Raw genomic sequence first — 13,532 nt, 5'->3', positions numbered from 1 at the left:
CTTTTGGTCAAGTTTAAGGGTATTTTTTTGGTGCTAAGGACTGACCTCATTTTTTAGGCGAATGATTCTTTAGAGCCTTGTTTTTTTTTTTTTCTTGTTCTTTTTTGCAGCGAACTGGAAGCGGACCCGTTAGAGGATTTTCTGAACCCCTTTTGCAGGAGGAAGTGAACTAGGGTTGACCAGAAAGACGTGGACTAATTATGTCAAGGACATGCCAGAAGGAGCGTGGACTGTACCGAGACTACCAGATAGCAAAGAAAGTCTGAAAGTGGTGAAGTCAGCAGGTAGCAACCCATAGAAGAGAGAGCAGCCCATGAAGAAGTGGAGGTCTCTAAACTTCAGAGGCAGGAAGCATAGAACACAAGAGGGCAGAATTGCCTAAGCTGAAGCAGGCCCAACCAGTCACTGCAGCAGAGGAGAAAATCCCAGAAAAGAACAGCAGCTGAGGCCCAAAAGGAAAGAAATACCTGGATGAGTACCGTCAGCTTTCCAGGAAAAGTATAAGCCCCTGACCGTAGGAAATGTTATCAAATTAATCCCAGGAACAATGGAAAATTTGCGAGCCAGGACAAGTTCACTAGTTACCTTGGACCAAAAACAAAAAGGGTTCATGGGGGTGACCAAGGAAAAGATGATGTCCATGCTGGTGGAGTTGAACAACCCAGCAACATACATAGTGCATTGAAGTTATGCCATGTGGGATGTGCTCCTCCTGACCACAGAAGAGGCAGCAAAGATAGCAAAGGAAGACATTGTGTGGAAAGGGCTGCAATGTAAGCCGGAGTACTTAGAACAGAGAAGGACAACGGTGTCAGTTATGGGAGTCCCATGCTACATCAGTGAAGAACACCTTGGTGCCATCTTTTCAAATATGGCAACGTAGAGGCCATAGACCCGGTTCGAGAACTGAGAAACATTGCCACCAGGGATTACAAGACAGTTATAAAATTAAACTGGGCCGGGTTCAACGTGATACCGGCCCAACTTAAATGTCAATCATCGTGGAAGGGAGGAGGCCACACAACTTCATAACAAAGACAGTGACAGAGGAAAAAAAGGAGAAGACTCCTAAAGACAAGGAAATCCCTAAGGAAAAGTCTACAGGCTGGTAGTTGTGGTGTTTCTCACTGAGAACGCAAACGCCGAGTTTGTTTTAAGACTTTATTCAGCCGAGAGCCGACCGCAAGTGTCTACATGCTGTCTCTTTTTGCACCCCCGTTTTTTGCCGGTGTTCCCCCTGTTATTGTCCCCTGTGTACCTACGTACATTACATCTCCCCCCCCCAAAAAAAGAAAGGTCCATTTATCATGGAAAAAGGTCAGGGTAGACTGCCCTTGTGACCCTTTTGTGGTCGAGGATTATTCTGCCTCAGTATGTGACCATTGAAATCTCCCCCCCCCCTTTTTTTTTAAAAAAAAGTTAAGAAAAAATAAAAGGTAATTGTTCAATCTTTAGTCAATCCGGACTAAAACGATTCGGTGGTCATTGTACGGCCCGATCGTCGTGGCAGGGCTAGTGGGGTATGCTCACTCACTTCTCTATCTGGCTACTCATAATCGGGCGAATTCTTATGTGTCAATGGAGTCTGTAGATGTGTGTTATTTTCTGTTGCCATATCTGGAGGCATGTTTAGTTCCATGAAAATGCGTTCTGGATTGTTTTCACTTGGGGATTGAGGTGCTGGCTCGGTGATACAACGGCGAGACCTGATGTGATCCTGATGACGACAAACCAACCGGCCATCCTGCAATCTGATTAGAAAGGATAAAGGAGATACTCTTTCCAGAATGTGACCAGCCAACCACATGGATCCGGAACCAAAGTTCTGTGCAAATACTACTTGGTCTTCATCAAATGAACGCATCTGGGCAGATTTGTCATGGTGAAACTTTTGACATTCTTGGTTGTTATATACAACACTTGAGGTGGCGGGCTTCATACGATCCAAATTGGTGCGCAATCTTCACTTCATCAACAACTCTGCCGGGGTAGATCCCGTTGTTGTGTGAAGCGTTGTCCGGTATGTCAGCAGAAAACGGGATATCTTTGTTTCCAGAGTTCCTCCCAACATTTTTTAATACCGTTTTTAACCAGCCCAACTGAGCGTTCGGCTAGACCATTTGATGCCTGATGATGTGGACTGACAAATTTGTGTCTGAGACCATTCCGTTTCATGACCTCTGCAAATTCTGAACTGGTGAAGCATGGACCATTATTACTGACAACAATGTGCGGGAGACCATGAGTAGCAAAACAGTGCCTCAACCTTTCAATTGTAGTGGCTGAAGTAGCTGCACTTGTGGTATAGACATCAACCCATTTTGAGTGTGCATCCGTAATGACAAGCAGGTATTTGCCATTGTAATCGGCATAATCAACGTGAACCCGCCGCCAAGGTTCAGCTGGCCATTCCCAGGAGTGTAGTGGTGCCTTAGCAGGTAGGCTTCTGGAGCACTGACAAGGGTAACGGTTGTTCACCTTTTTTTCGATGTCAGCATCTATCCCAGGCCACGATACATAGGTCCGGGCAAGGGCCTTCATCTTGACTATGCCAGGGTGGCATTGGTGAAGCTCGTCCAACACTCTCTGCCTGAGATGATGGGGAATTACCACTCATGAACCCCACAGCAGGCACCCCCCTTCAACACGTAGTTCGTTTTTACGAGCGTGAAATGGTAAATACGGAGCATCATGTGGGAGATTGCACCCTCCATGTTGGTGCGCAATCTTCACTTCATCAACAACTCTGCCGGGGTAGATCCCGTTGTTGTGTGAAGTGTTGTCCGGTATGTCAGCAGAAAACGGGATATCTTTGTTTCCAGAGTTCCTCCCAACATTTTTTAATACCGTTTTTAACCAGCCCAACTGAGCGTTCGGCTAGACCATTTGATGCCTGATGATGTGGACTGACAAATTTGTGTCTGAGACCATTCCGTTTCATGACCTCTGCAAATTCTGAACTGGTGAAGCATGGACACACACACACACACACACACGCACGCACGCACGCACGCACGCACGCACGCACGCACGCACACACACACACACACACACACACACACACACACACACACACACACACACACACACACAGAGAGAGAGAGGAAAAGTAAAAAGATGAACAACACAGCATTAAGTGAATTGATTAGGGAACTCCATAGAAATAAAACTGAATATAAATCAAAATATCCATAGTAAGGAGGGCTAGTAAGTATAAACTGAATAAATCGAAAAGATGTAACCTTTGTATCCTTTAAATCTAATATAATCTTTCCAAATTCCGATTCATAAATAATAAAGGCTCCATCACCAAAATCCGTCCATTCTGAGAATTCTCATACTCAAGATTCCAGTTTTTCGCTTTATAAACGAGTGTTTACTTACATTAAAATATGGCGTTAGTAAGAGACATATTTCGCCCAGAATTAAGTTCATTTAAAATCATTAAACGAAAGTTAAATAACCATTTCACTTGCTTTCTTTTACAATGTTTAAAACACGCTATCCACTATAAGAATCTCCTTAATCGTCGTCGACATCTTTGTCAAAACAATAAAATTACACAGCCTTTGCAGTCGAGTTCTTTTAAACCATTAAACCCACTACATGTAGATTAGTGATGTTTCAAACCGACGCATTTCATATATATATTTACATATTGAAGAGTTTAGCTCCCAAATATTTGCATCTTTTATATTTATATTTCTTCTAAAAAACAAACAAAAATAAAAACAAATAAAAATACAGAAGTTTATTTGTTAATTATTTTATCTTTTGCATGTGATTTGACGACATTTAAAGGTTTTAATGAATATCCCTTGTAAAATTGTTGCCAACAAATAGTTTTTATGTAATAACGTTATGCTTTCTGATAGCCAGCCAAACAACGCGCGTTGTTTGGCTTATAGCAAAACTATTTGTCAGCAACAATTTTACATGTATTATTTGTTTACAAGTTACTCAAAAAGCTATAAATGTCGTCAAATTAAGGTAAATGTGAAAGATGATGAGAAACAACCAATTTAATTTTTTGGTACTCTTGCAGAATTTGACCCGGATCCTCGGGATTTTTCACCAATTTTGCTCAAGCTCAACTAGCAGTCACCAGAGTAAGTCGAGCATTGTTCAAATGTTAAAACGCTAAATCGACAATTTTTTTAATTGTTTTTGTATAAAAAAGTAATTTTAAAATTATTTTTGGGGTGATGGGGGTATTTTTCTGTTTATTTTTTAACATTTGTTGACAAAAAAATAATTTGTAAATTTTCTTAAAAAAAACTTTTTCCTGTACTTTCACCTAACAATTTATAGTTTTCATAAAATCGTTCATCCTTTCTTATGTTGCCAAAAGAACGTTTACTACTAATTTTCTTCAAAAAAATGTAAGTTTTCTTGAAAAAAAAAACCCTAACAATTTACGGTTTTACAAAAAGCATTCGTCTTTTTTTGAAAAAAAAAACAAACAACTTTTGCCATTTACCTTTTTTTATGTTTCACTAATTTATTTAGATTTTTCCTTTTTCAATTTTCGCAAATTTTTACAGCGCTTATCATAGATTACATGCTTAGCTTTCATATTACCGAAACACCTTGGAAAAATTGTATACACCTTACCATCAGAAAAGGGAAACAGTTAACGGCTAGGGGCAGCATTAACAACTGATATGGCAAAAGACAAAAAAATGTATGTTCCATTTATTTGAACGTTATCTTTAGAAATTGATCTCCGGCTAATACAATTATTAAAAATACTACCTTAAATTTCTCTTTTAATCTGAAAATTAAACCTGCACTCGATGATAATCACCGGCAAAATTGTGACAAAGTGAAAAATTTTTTTTTTAAAGCTATGGGAATCATTGTTCAAGTCCGCCACAATGTTTTTGTTGTTTCTTTTCCTCGTGACACAATGTTTCCTCTGGAATAAATACACTGGGTTATAATTAATTTTTAGTTCATTCTTTTATTTTCATTATAGATTACAGGCGAAAGGTAATAATTGCTATCTAATAGGCCACACTACCCCTACTTTTATTTGACACATAATAATCACATCACATAATCAAATCCCCATGTTAAGAATGGGTTTATTTATGCAATGTTACTTTGGCATGGTACATTCATTTTGGCCACTGGCGCCAGTGCTCGTTATTTTACTGGGCCGGCAGTAGCACCCACTGACAACCGTCGTTTATTTGTTTTTTGTTTTTTTTTTTTTTACTGGTGGTGATGATATAACTAATGTAGTTTGAATAACTTAAAAAAATACATCAAGTCACTTAGCATAAACCATGCTAAGAATTAGACATATTTTTTGTTTTTGTTTTTTAATTATAAAACTTTAGTAACCCGCAAAACAATTTTATTTCTCAGCTGAGAGTCGGGCATCACTTAAACAGCCCAAATACAAATATACAAAATTAGTTGTTAAAGTCAAATGGTTGATTCTAAATTCCTATTTAAGATTGAATAAACTATTTGCTACGTTAAATGAGCATGAAACTATTTACCTAATAATATTATATAACCAATTCGTAATATTAGAACTTTTGTCTAACACAAAGATAATATTGATGATGGACTAAGCTACTCACAAAACACCTTTGTGCAACTAAAATATGACCGACAAAACAGAAAAAAAATTCAAAAGTGAAGTAGAAAAAAAAAGAACGATAGTACTCACAGACTAGTGCAATTCTTTTTTTTTTTCTCTCTTTCTTTCTCCAAGTTTTCCGTCTTGACTCGGTTCGGTGTTCTTCCTTGCACAGAATTGCAACTCCATTGTTTTCCTCTGGTAACCTTTATTATCTTCTTTTTTTTCTTCCTTGTGAACCCTTTTTTGTGAAAAAAACCTTACCTTACGGTGCCAAATCATGTATATGTAACATTGTCGTTATAGTTCCACTCTGACCTGACATCGTATACAACAGTCTCGCAAAGAAACAAAAGAAAAAAATTTCGACTCAACATTTATTCATGATGCTTTCCAAAATACGCCTGCATCTTATTTTATTTATAGTCCATCTCGTCTGCCATGTGGTTAACAAAACTCTGTCATGTTGACATGTGCTTAAAAGTTTCTCATACTGCCATGTGGCTATATGTCTATCTCACGCCTGGCTGGTCCTCTCACCTCGTGGTGCTTTTTTTCTCTTTGCTTTTCTTCTCTTCTTCCGCTATGATGTCAGCTTGCACACTGGCAAAGCTGCTGCTGCTAAATATGTGTCAGCGGCTCTATTACATTTATACAACTTTCGGTTTTGGTATGAATAAGCACTGATTAGGCCGTATACGTCTATATATTTGTTAATGTGCATACACATTTGAGTCAGTATTAGGAGTATTGGTGCTGTGTGTGTGCGTGTGTTGGTTTATTTTTTTTTTTATTGTTAATGCAGGCGTAGATGCACACAAGTTGATGGAACTGTATGTGTTTGAAGTGTTCTTTCTTTCACCTCAATCTGACAAAGTCTGCAACTCCTTTGCCTGATTATTTCCCCCTTATTATAGGGTTTTTAAAGTTCACATTGGCTTGTTAGACATGGACTTTTAAACGATTTTCATTCGTTACAAAATATTGAGTTCAAGTCTTCTTGTGAAAACTCCAACTTGATTCTAAAAGTGAAATAGAAAGCGTATCTAAACGAAGCCAAGAAAGAAAAAGGGTAGCATTTCAAGCCAATTGTATTTTTGTCGTTTGTATCACAATCTCACCTAAACAAATACATGGAACTTACTAATCAGATTGACAGGAATATTTCAACTGGTAATTGGTGTCGGATGCTCTCATCGAATTATAAATTAGAATTATAAATTAGATGTTCGACCACTATTCTAATGAGGGTTCATTTCCATAAGGATTTTTAACCTCTAGCTCTAGAGTTTTACTACTTCAAATATTACGTCCTCCTTTAATTTAATTAATTTATCAAATGAAGGTGTCTTAAGAAACTCATCTGCGAATGTATTATGATCTGTTATCAATCAACTGTGAATTGCCAGTTGAGATAAAAACTCTAAGGCTTCAACTGAATACAAAACTTTTTCTGAAAATCTTCAAGGAACGAATCTTTCTTTGACCACTTTCTTTTTGACATTCTTTTATTATTGTTGTTATTCAATACTGACATGTCGAGAATTAGAAAATTCAGTATTTATCTTTCTCAATTTCTCATATTTAGTTTTGGGCTTCATTAAGAACAACAAAGCTATATTCTTTTTTAGGTGTGCATATATAAGGCATGTTTATCTAGCGAGATAATTCTCTGAAACTGATGTCGCCATTATTTTTTTTAGTTTGAAGTGTTTACATGCGTTTTAATTTAGATGGTTGCATAGCATTCGTGTTTTTCATCCGTTTTCGTCAGTGCTGTGCTTTGTATGGTGTGAATTCTCCTCCTGATGCTTATTCTTCTGAAATATTCCTGGTGCTCCTATTATTACTAGTATTACAATAATTTGCTTCATGTTCCATATTCCTTTTAACTCTCTGGTAAGTTGCATGTATTTGTTATTGTTGTAATCTTTTCAAACAGCGAAATCTACTACATGGCATACATTATCATGTTTGGTCTTCTAGCTTGGATGTGTTTGTCAGTTCATCTATTATAGGATTTTATGACTTTCATTTTCTAAACTGTATCTGTTCAAAGTGCAGTTCCTTGCATAGTTCTCAGTGGACCATTTCCTCCTCAATTTAGTCGTATTTATTTTGTATTCGTTTTTGAGCTAGTTTGCATTGATGATGATGATGATGATAATGATGATGACGATGACAATTTACATCAATAAAAATTGTTTGCAAATCAACTTACCATGCCAAAAAGTCTTCCTTTTGCATCAAAACCAAGATAAAAGCCACTGAACACTCCTCTAATGGATACAACGCCCGTGTCAATCGGTTTCAATTCAAGATTTGCTTTAAAATTAAATTTAAAAAAATAAGGCAGGAAAATATTACAATGTTTGCGAAATATCTTTGAATTTACAGAAAGAATTGAAACTATACTTGGAACATTTTAAATAACATTTTCCGTGCTAAAAATGTCACATTTTTTACAATGTTAGTTTTGATGTAACTTATTGAATATTATTCTATGACTTGATATTACTAAAAGTATTAAACCTAATAAAAAAACAATCAACACTGATGTTATCAAATTATTTAATATAAAAATAGATTCACATAAATTGGTAACTATATTTTGAAACATATTTTATGTAAAGTTTAAGATAATTCATGTTTCAGATTTTTTTAGAGGAAGATAATTTGTATTATTTCGATTATTCGGACGCTAATAATATGATGTTATTTTCACGTTTCAACTAATGTAAATGACCTTTTTAGGTGCATCTTTACGAACTGAAAAATTCCAAGTTTTACTATTTGGTTCCCATGTTTGAAAAGATACACCTGAAGAAGATTAGATGTTACAGCGGCCGAAACGTAGTGAATATAACAACCAAGATGAGGAAATTAATTTGTATAATCTAAATAATACATGATAAATTAATTTGTTGATATTTATGTTTATTATTTATAATAAAGATAGATTTCTCCGAGGAAAATTAACTCAATCAAAGATTATAGAAAACCAGCCACAAAGCCAGCTTTGACACCATTAGCAAGGAACGTTACCCCCAGGTCAGTATCAACCGCAACGGGAGTTTAAGGGGAATTGACATTCATGCCAATATAGACGCTTGATGATTTAATGTTTAAGTAGAAGTAATGAAAGAACGAATAGAAGGCAGGAGTATGCGAGTTAACATGTGAAAAGACAAAATAATGTTCAATGGATGTAACTTGAGCTCATGCTCATACTTTGTTGTGCTTGCAGGAAAGGAGTATGGCCCAACTCAATTAGATGCTGCAGTTAAATATATTGGTATTATTAAAAAGTAAAGTCCAAAGAAAAATTCCCAACCGTTATGTTGTCCTAACAATTCTCAGTATCAAAACCCCAAGCACATCTGTCAGAACTTCTTCTGCCAAAGAGACTCTCTCTCTCTCTCTCTCTCTCTCTCTCTCTCTCTCTCTCTCTCTCTCTCTCTCTCTGACACACAGGCATTTTATTGGAAAAACCGAATGCATCTCTTTTGCATATTTGCTCAACTCTCGTTACCTCACGTGACCACCAGTCCATAAACAGTAAAAACGGCCTTTTTTTTTCTTTCTTTATCTTTTTCCTGAAACGGATAGCACTTTGTACAAGTTCAAGTTTGTACTATTTTTTAATCACACGCAGCTTTGATCTTTAAGATCAAGTCCGCCATAGTCCACCATCCATGTCAAGCGTCTTTGTTTATGGTGTGACCATCATATAGGTTCTTCTTTAGGAACTTCATCAACTTCCTCTTCCTCTGCTGCCATCTCTGCTCTCCATATGTTTAAGATGTGACGTGGTATTCCATTAGCTGCCACTTTGTTTTTGGAGAGTACTTAGAGTATCTTTTCTCGAGCGGGTTATACAGCAAGAATTGGGTGGTTTCACGCACACCTCTTCACCAACTGTGCTTTCCATGTGTGCCTGTTCCACTCTTTCTATTACAGCCAATGGATATCACAATTCGTATATAAAAATAGATTGGTGTGACACTGACATTTCATCTTGGCTAGCCTTCAGTGCAATATTATACCAAAATACAGCTTCTTGGGGCGAAATTTGGCTGCTTGATGCCACAGTTTTTATAGTGCGATGGTGCCTCTCTATAATTCCATTACCATTTGGGCTGTATGCAGCTCTAAAATATCTCTAAAAACTTCCGAGCAGAAAGACATAACGTTATCCACCAACACCTTTTCTACTTTCCATAAACACCTCCTCGACAACTCTCATTTATGGTTTTCCGCCATATCGTTACTCTCCCAGGCCCACCGTCAATCATAGTTAAATACGGTTTATGTTGATAATGCATGATATCAATAAGCAATCGTCATCAATTTTCTTCAACATGCAATTCCCATTTTTCATGTCTTAGCCGGCGCAAAGTCAATAGATTGACATTTCCTATATTGTTTTATAGTGCGATGGTGCCTCCCTATAATTCCATTACCATTTTAATTCCCATCACTTACATAGTGGTCCGACACTTAAAATAAAACACTTTAAAAAAATGAAAATATCTTCCTAGATATCAAGGCAGACTTCTTGTCGTCAATCTCAACTTCACTTTGCTGAGAAATTTCTTGTCTGTCCACCATATCGCCCCCCCCCAAAAAAAACAACATATTCCAGAGTTTTTGGAAAAAGGAATGATTTTTTTAAAACCTCGTGTCAAAAACTCCACCTAACACTTAGCCTGTAAGGCATGCAACATCGTTACACATACTGTCCACTTTTCCTATGTCAGCTATAGTGAGGGATTCATTTTTATTGTAGAGCAATTCTTTTCTATTGCAATTTTCTATTTCTTGTTGAGTCAAAACAGTCATTCGTTACCTAGCTGCCTCTTTTTCTGTTATTTGCTGGGGCTAAGTCGTACTCTCTCTCTCTCTCTCTCTCTCTCTCTCTCTCTCTCTCTCTCTCTCTCTCTCTTCTTGCAGCCTCTCGCACATGCCCTTAGGATAGGCAGAAGATTCATTCTCATCTTTGAGTTTCTCTAAACTTTGTTTACGTCCTTTTTGTTTCATCATCTGTTTCATTTATTTTTCCTCTTCCCTCAACTGGTCCTGTTACATCTTTTTGTTGTTTCCTTGTTTGTTTGTTTTTTGCTCATCATATTGCTTCCCTTTCGCGACCATCTCTTTGCCTTTCTTTAATTTCTACTTGTAGTGAATTTAACCGCTTTGCATCATGTCTATTTCTGTCAGCTTCATCTTGGGTTGTTCTTTCCAAATTTGTTAATTTTGTTCTGCTTTTTCGTTGAAATATTCTGTGTGAAGCATTTTCCTTGTGGTTAGAAGCAAGAAAGAGAAGTCTTACCGTGGGTGCTCAGCGAGTGAGTTCAGGCGAAGAAAAGGAAGAACAAACATGGCGGCCAGCATTTTCCCGATCAGCCAGGAGAGAAGGCAACGAGAGTAGAGACAAGAGACAGAGGACTGTAGCGATAATCTTTCTTGAACATTCCGTTTGTGTATTTGAGGTGACCCCCCCCCATTTTACATCAAGCTATTTCGGCGATGGCCAACGCAGGCTTAAGCAACATGATTAAGCCTTTTAATGGCGACGGTGATGTGGTGGCGTGGCTTAAAAAAGTGGACCTTGTAGCAAGGATTCAGAAGCTGGATGATGTGGCCGCAGTAATACCACTGTTTCTAGAAGGGGACGCACTGGCCCTCTATTTGGAGCTCAGCGAGCGGGAACAGGGTGATGCAGACGCCATCAAGGGTCGACTGATCGAAGCTTTCACAGAGGGGCCTTTCGAGGCCTTTAATAAGTTGAAAAAGAAGAGGTGGACTGGTGAATCTGTGGATGTCTACGCGAATGAGATAAGGAGATTGGCTGAGTTGTCGGGCATCAGGGGACATGCCATGAGTCATGTAGTCAAGATGACTTTTGTTACCGGGTTCCCGGAAGAGATATCGAAAAGGTTGCAGCAGGTACCGGGAGTGGAGACGCTGGATCTGAGTGAGCTGCTTAAAACTGCAAAAATCTTGGTGAGCACCCAGCCCACGGTGCCAGGAGGAACGACAGCAACGGTACAGCAGGATGTGGGCAGGAATCTGCCAAACCCGGGGATCGCATGCTTCGAATGCGGGGGACCACACATGAGAAGAGACTGCAGGAAGTTCTTGCAACGGACAGTGTGTTACAAATGCAATCGAAGAGGCCATTTAGCGATAAAATGCACAAGTTCGGGAAACTGGCGAGGGGAGGCCGACGCGCCAGCGGCCGCCCCAATTCGAAAATAGAGGCGCACCCGCAGCAGATGCCCAAACAGAAGATTGTGGTGGAAAGACGGGAAGTTATGGCCCTGATTGACACTGGCTGCACCACTACCATGGTGCACACTACCCTGGTCGGAAGATGGAAAAGGAAGGGTGAAGTAGTGGCATTCGATGGGTCGCGAGTGAAGTGTCGAGGGAGGAAGACCGTCACTATTGATATTGCTGAACGTCGGATGAGGGTCCATGCAATTGTCACTGATCGCCTGGTGCCTGGCGTTCAAGCCATCATTGGAATGGATGTTATATGCCGCCTTGGAGGTGTTACCATCACATGTGACAATGGTAGGTTCGGACTAGCTGAGTGCGTGGTGACGGAGAACACCCCCAGAGGGATCAACAAGGCCGGGGAGGAAAGAAAATTATCGATCAAAGATCAGGACTTCCGAGCTGAATTCGACGGAGAGCGGTGGACGGTGGAGTGGGCATGGAAACATCAAGCGCCATCGCTGACAAACAGGGTGGCGTGCTACACAAATTCGCTTAGAGGAGGGGCGAGAAAGGAGTTTGAGCAGGAAGTCGACCGATGGATTGAGGAGGGGATACTGATGTGGAGTCGGGCATTTTGCCGTTGATGGCCGTTCTGCAAACAACAAAAGGGAAAGTAAGACCGGTCCTGGATTTCCGAAAGCTGAACGGCCATGTTAAGTGCCATAAGGGAGGCGACACTGTAGATGTGTGCAGCGAGACCATTAGGGAATGGAGGCAGATGAATGGCGCATCTACGTTGGTAGATCTAAAATCTGCCTATTTGCAACTCCATGTTGCCAAGAAGCTCTGGAAATATCAGTTAGTCAAGTACGAAGGCAAAACCTACTGCCTTACGCGAGTGGGGTTCGGGTTAAATTCGGCACCCAAGATTATGTCAACTATCCTCAGGAAAATTCTGGAGACAATGGGAAAGGGAGATGGGGTAATGAGCTCATACATAGACGACATTCTGGTGAATGAGACTGTGGTAACTGCCAAGGAGGTGGTGGCTCATTTGAAGAGGTTCGGGTTGGTCGCCAAAGAGCCGGAAAAATTAGACGGAGGGGCTGCTTTGGGCCTAAAACTGAAACGAGGTGCGTCAGGCGGCCTAGAGTTTCGCAGGGGAAACGAGATCCCACAGCTGAAGCAGGAGCTCAACAGACGTGAACTTTTTTCCATATGCGGAAAGTTGATCGGACATTACCCCATTGCTAGCTGGCTTAGACCAGCATGCAGCTACATAAAGAGACATGCCGAAGGACGAGGATGGAATGATAAGGTGGGAGAAAGAACGGTCGCCATGATGGACGAGCTCCTGAAGGAAGCAGAACGGCAAGACCCAGTCCGGGGAACCTGGAACATACCGCGAACATTGGATGGAGTCGTGTGGTGCGATGCGAGCAGCATTGCAACAGGGGTCGTTTTGGAAATTGGAGGAGTAGTTGCAGAAGATGCAGCCTGGTTGAGGAAAAAGAATGACGTCAGCCACATCAATGTGGCGGAATTAGACGCGACAATAAAAGGAGTCAATCTGGCCTTGAAATGGGGACTACGTGACATCTGCATCAAAACAGACTCTGCCACGGTGTTTGCTTGGATAAAGTCTCTCATTTCAAGCGAAAAAAGGATAAAAACGAAAGGGGCTGCGGAGATGTTAGTGAAGCGCAGGCTTGGG

General features: G+C 39.7%; 1 protein-coding gene across 1 annotated transcript in view; it reads right to left on the bottom strand.

Annotated features, from left to right (window-relative positions):
* The window catches only part of LOC145277826 (fibroblast growth factor 9-like), a 384,714-nt gene that overhangs the window by 92,520 nt on the left and 278,662 nt on the right, over positions 1–13,532 (bottom strand). Inside the window, exon 3 of the mRNA XM_080129731.1 lies at positions 7,815–7,918. Within this exon, the coding sequence (XP_079985857.1) occupies positions 7,815–7,918 (104 nt within the window). The remainder of the gene's footprint in view (positions 1–7,814; positions 7,919–13,532) is intronic.

The sequence above is a fragment of the Euprymna scolopes genome, chromosome 6 (genome assembly GCF_053919585.1).
Source record: "Euprymna scolopes isolate OS-2025 chromosome 6, ASM5391958v1, whole genome shotgun sequence".
Taxonomy (NCBI): Eukaryota; Metazoa; Mollusca; class Cephalopoda; order Sepiida; family Sepiolidae; genus Euprymna; species Euprymna scolopes.
Note: the sequence above shows the minus strand (reverse complement) of the source record. Positions and strands in the feature narration are given on the sequence as shown.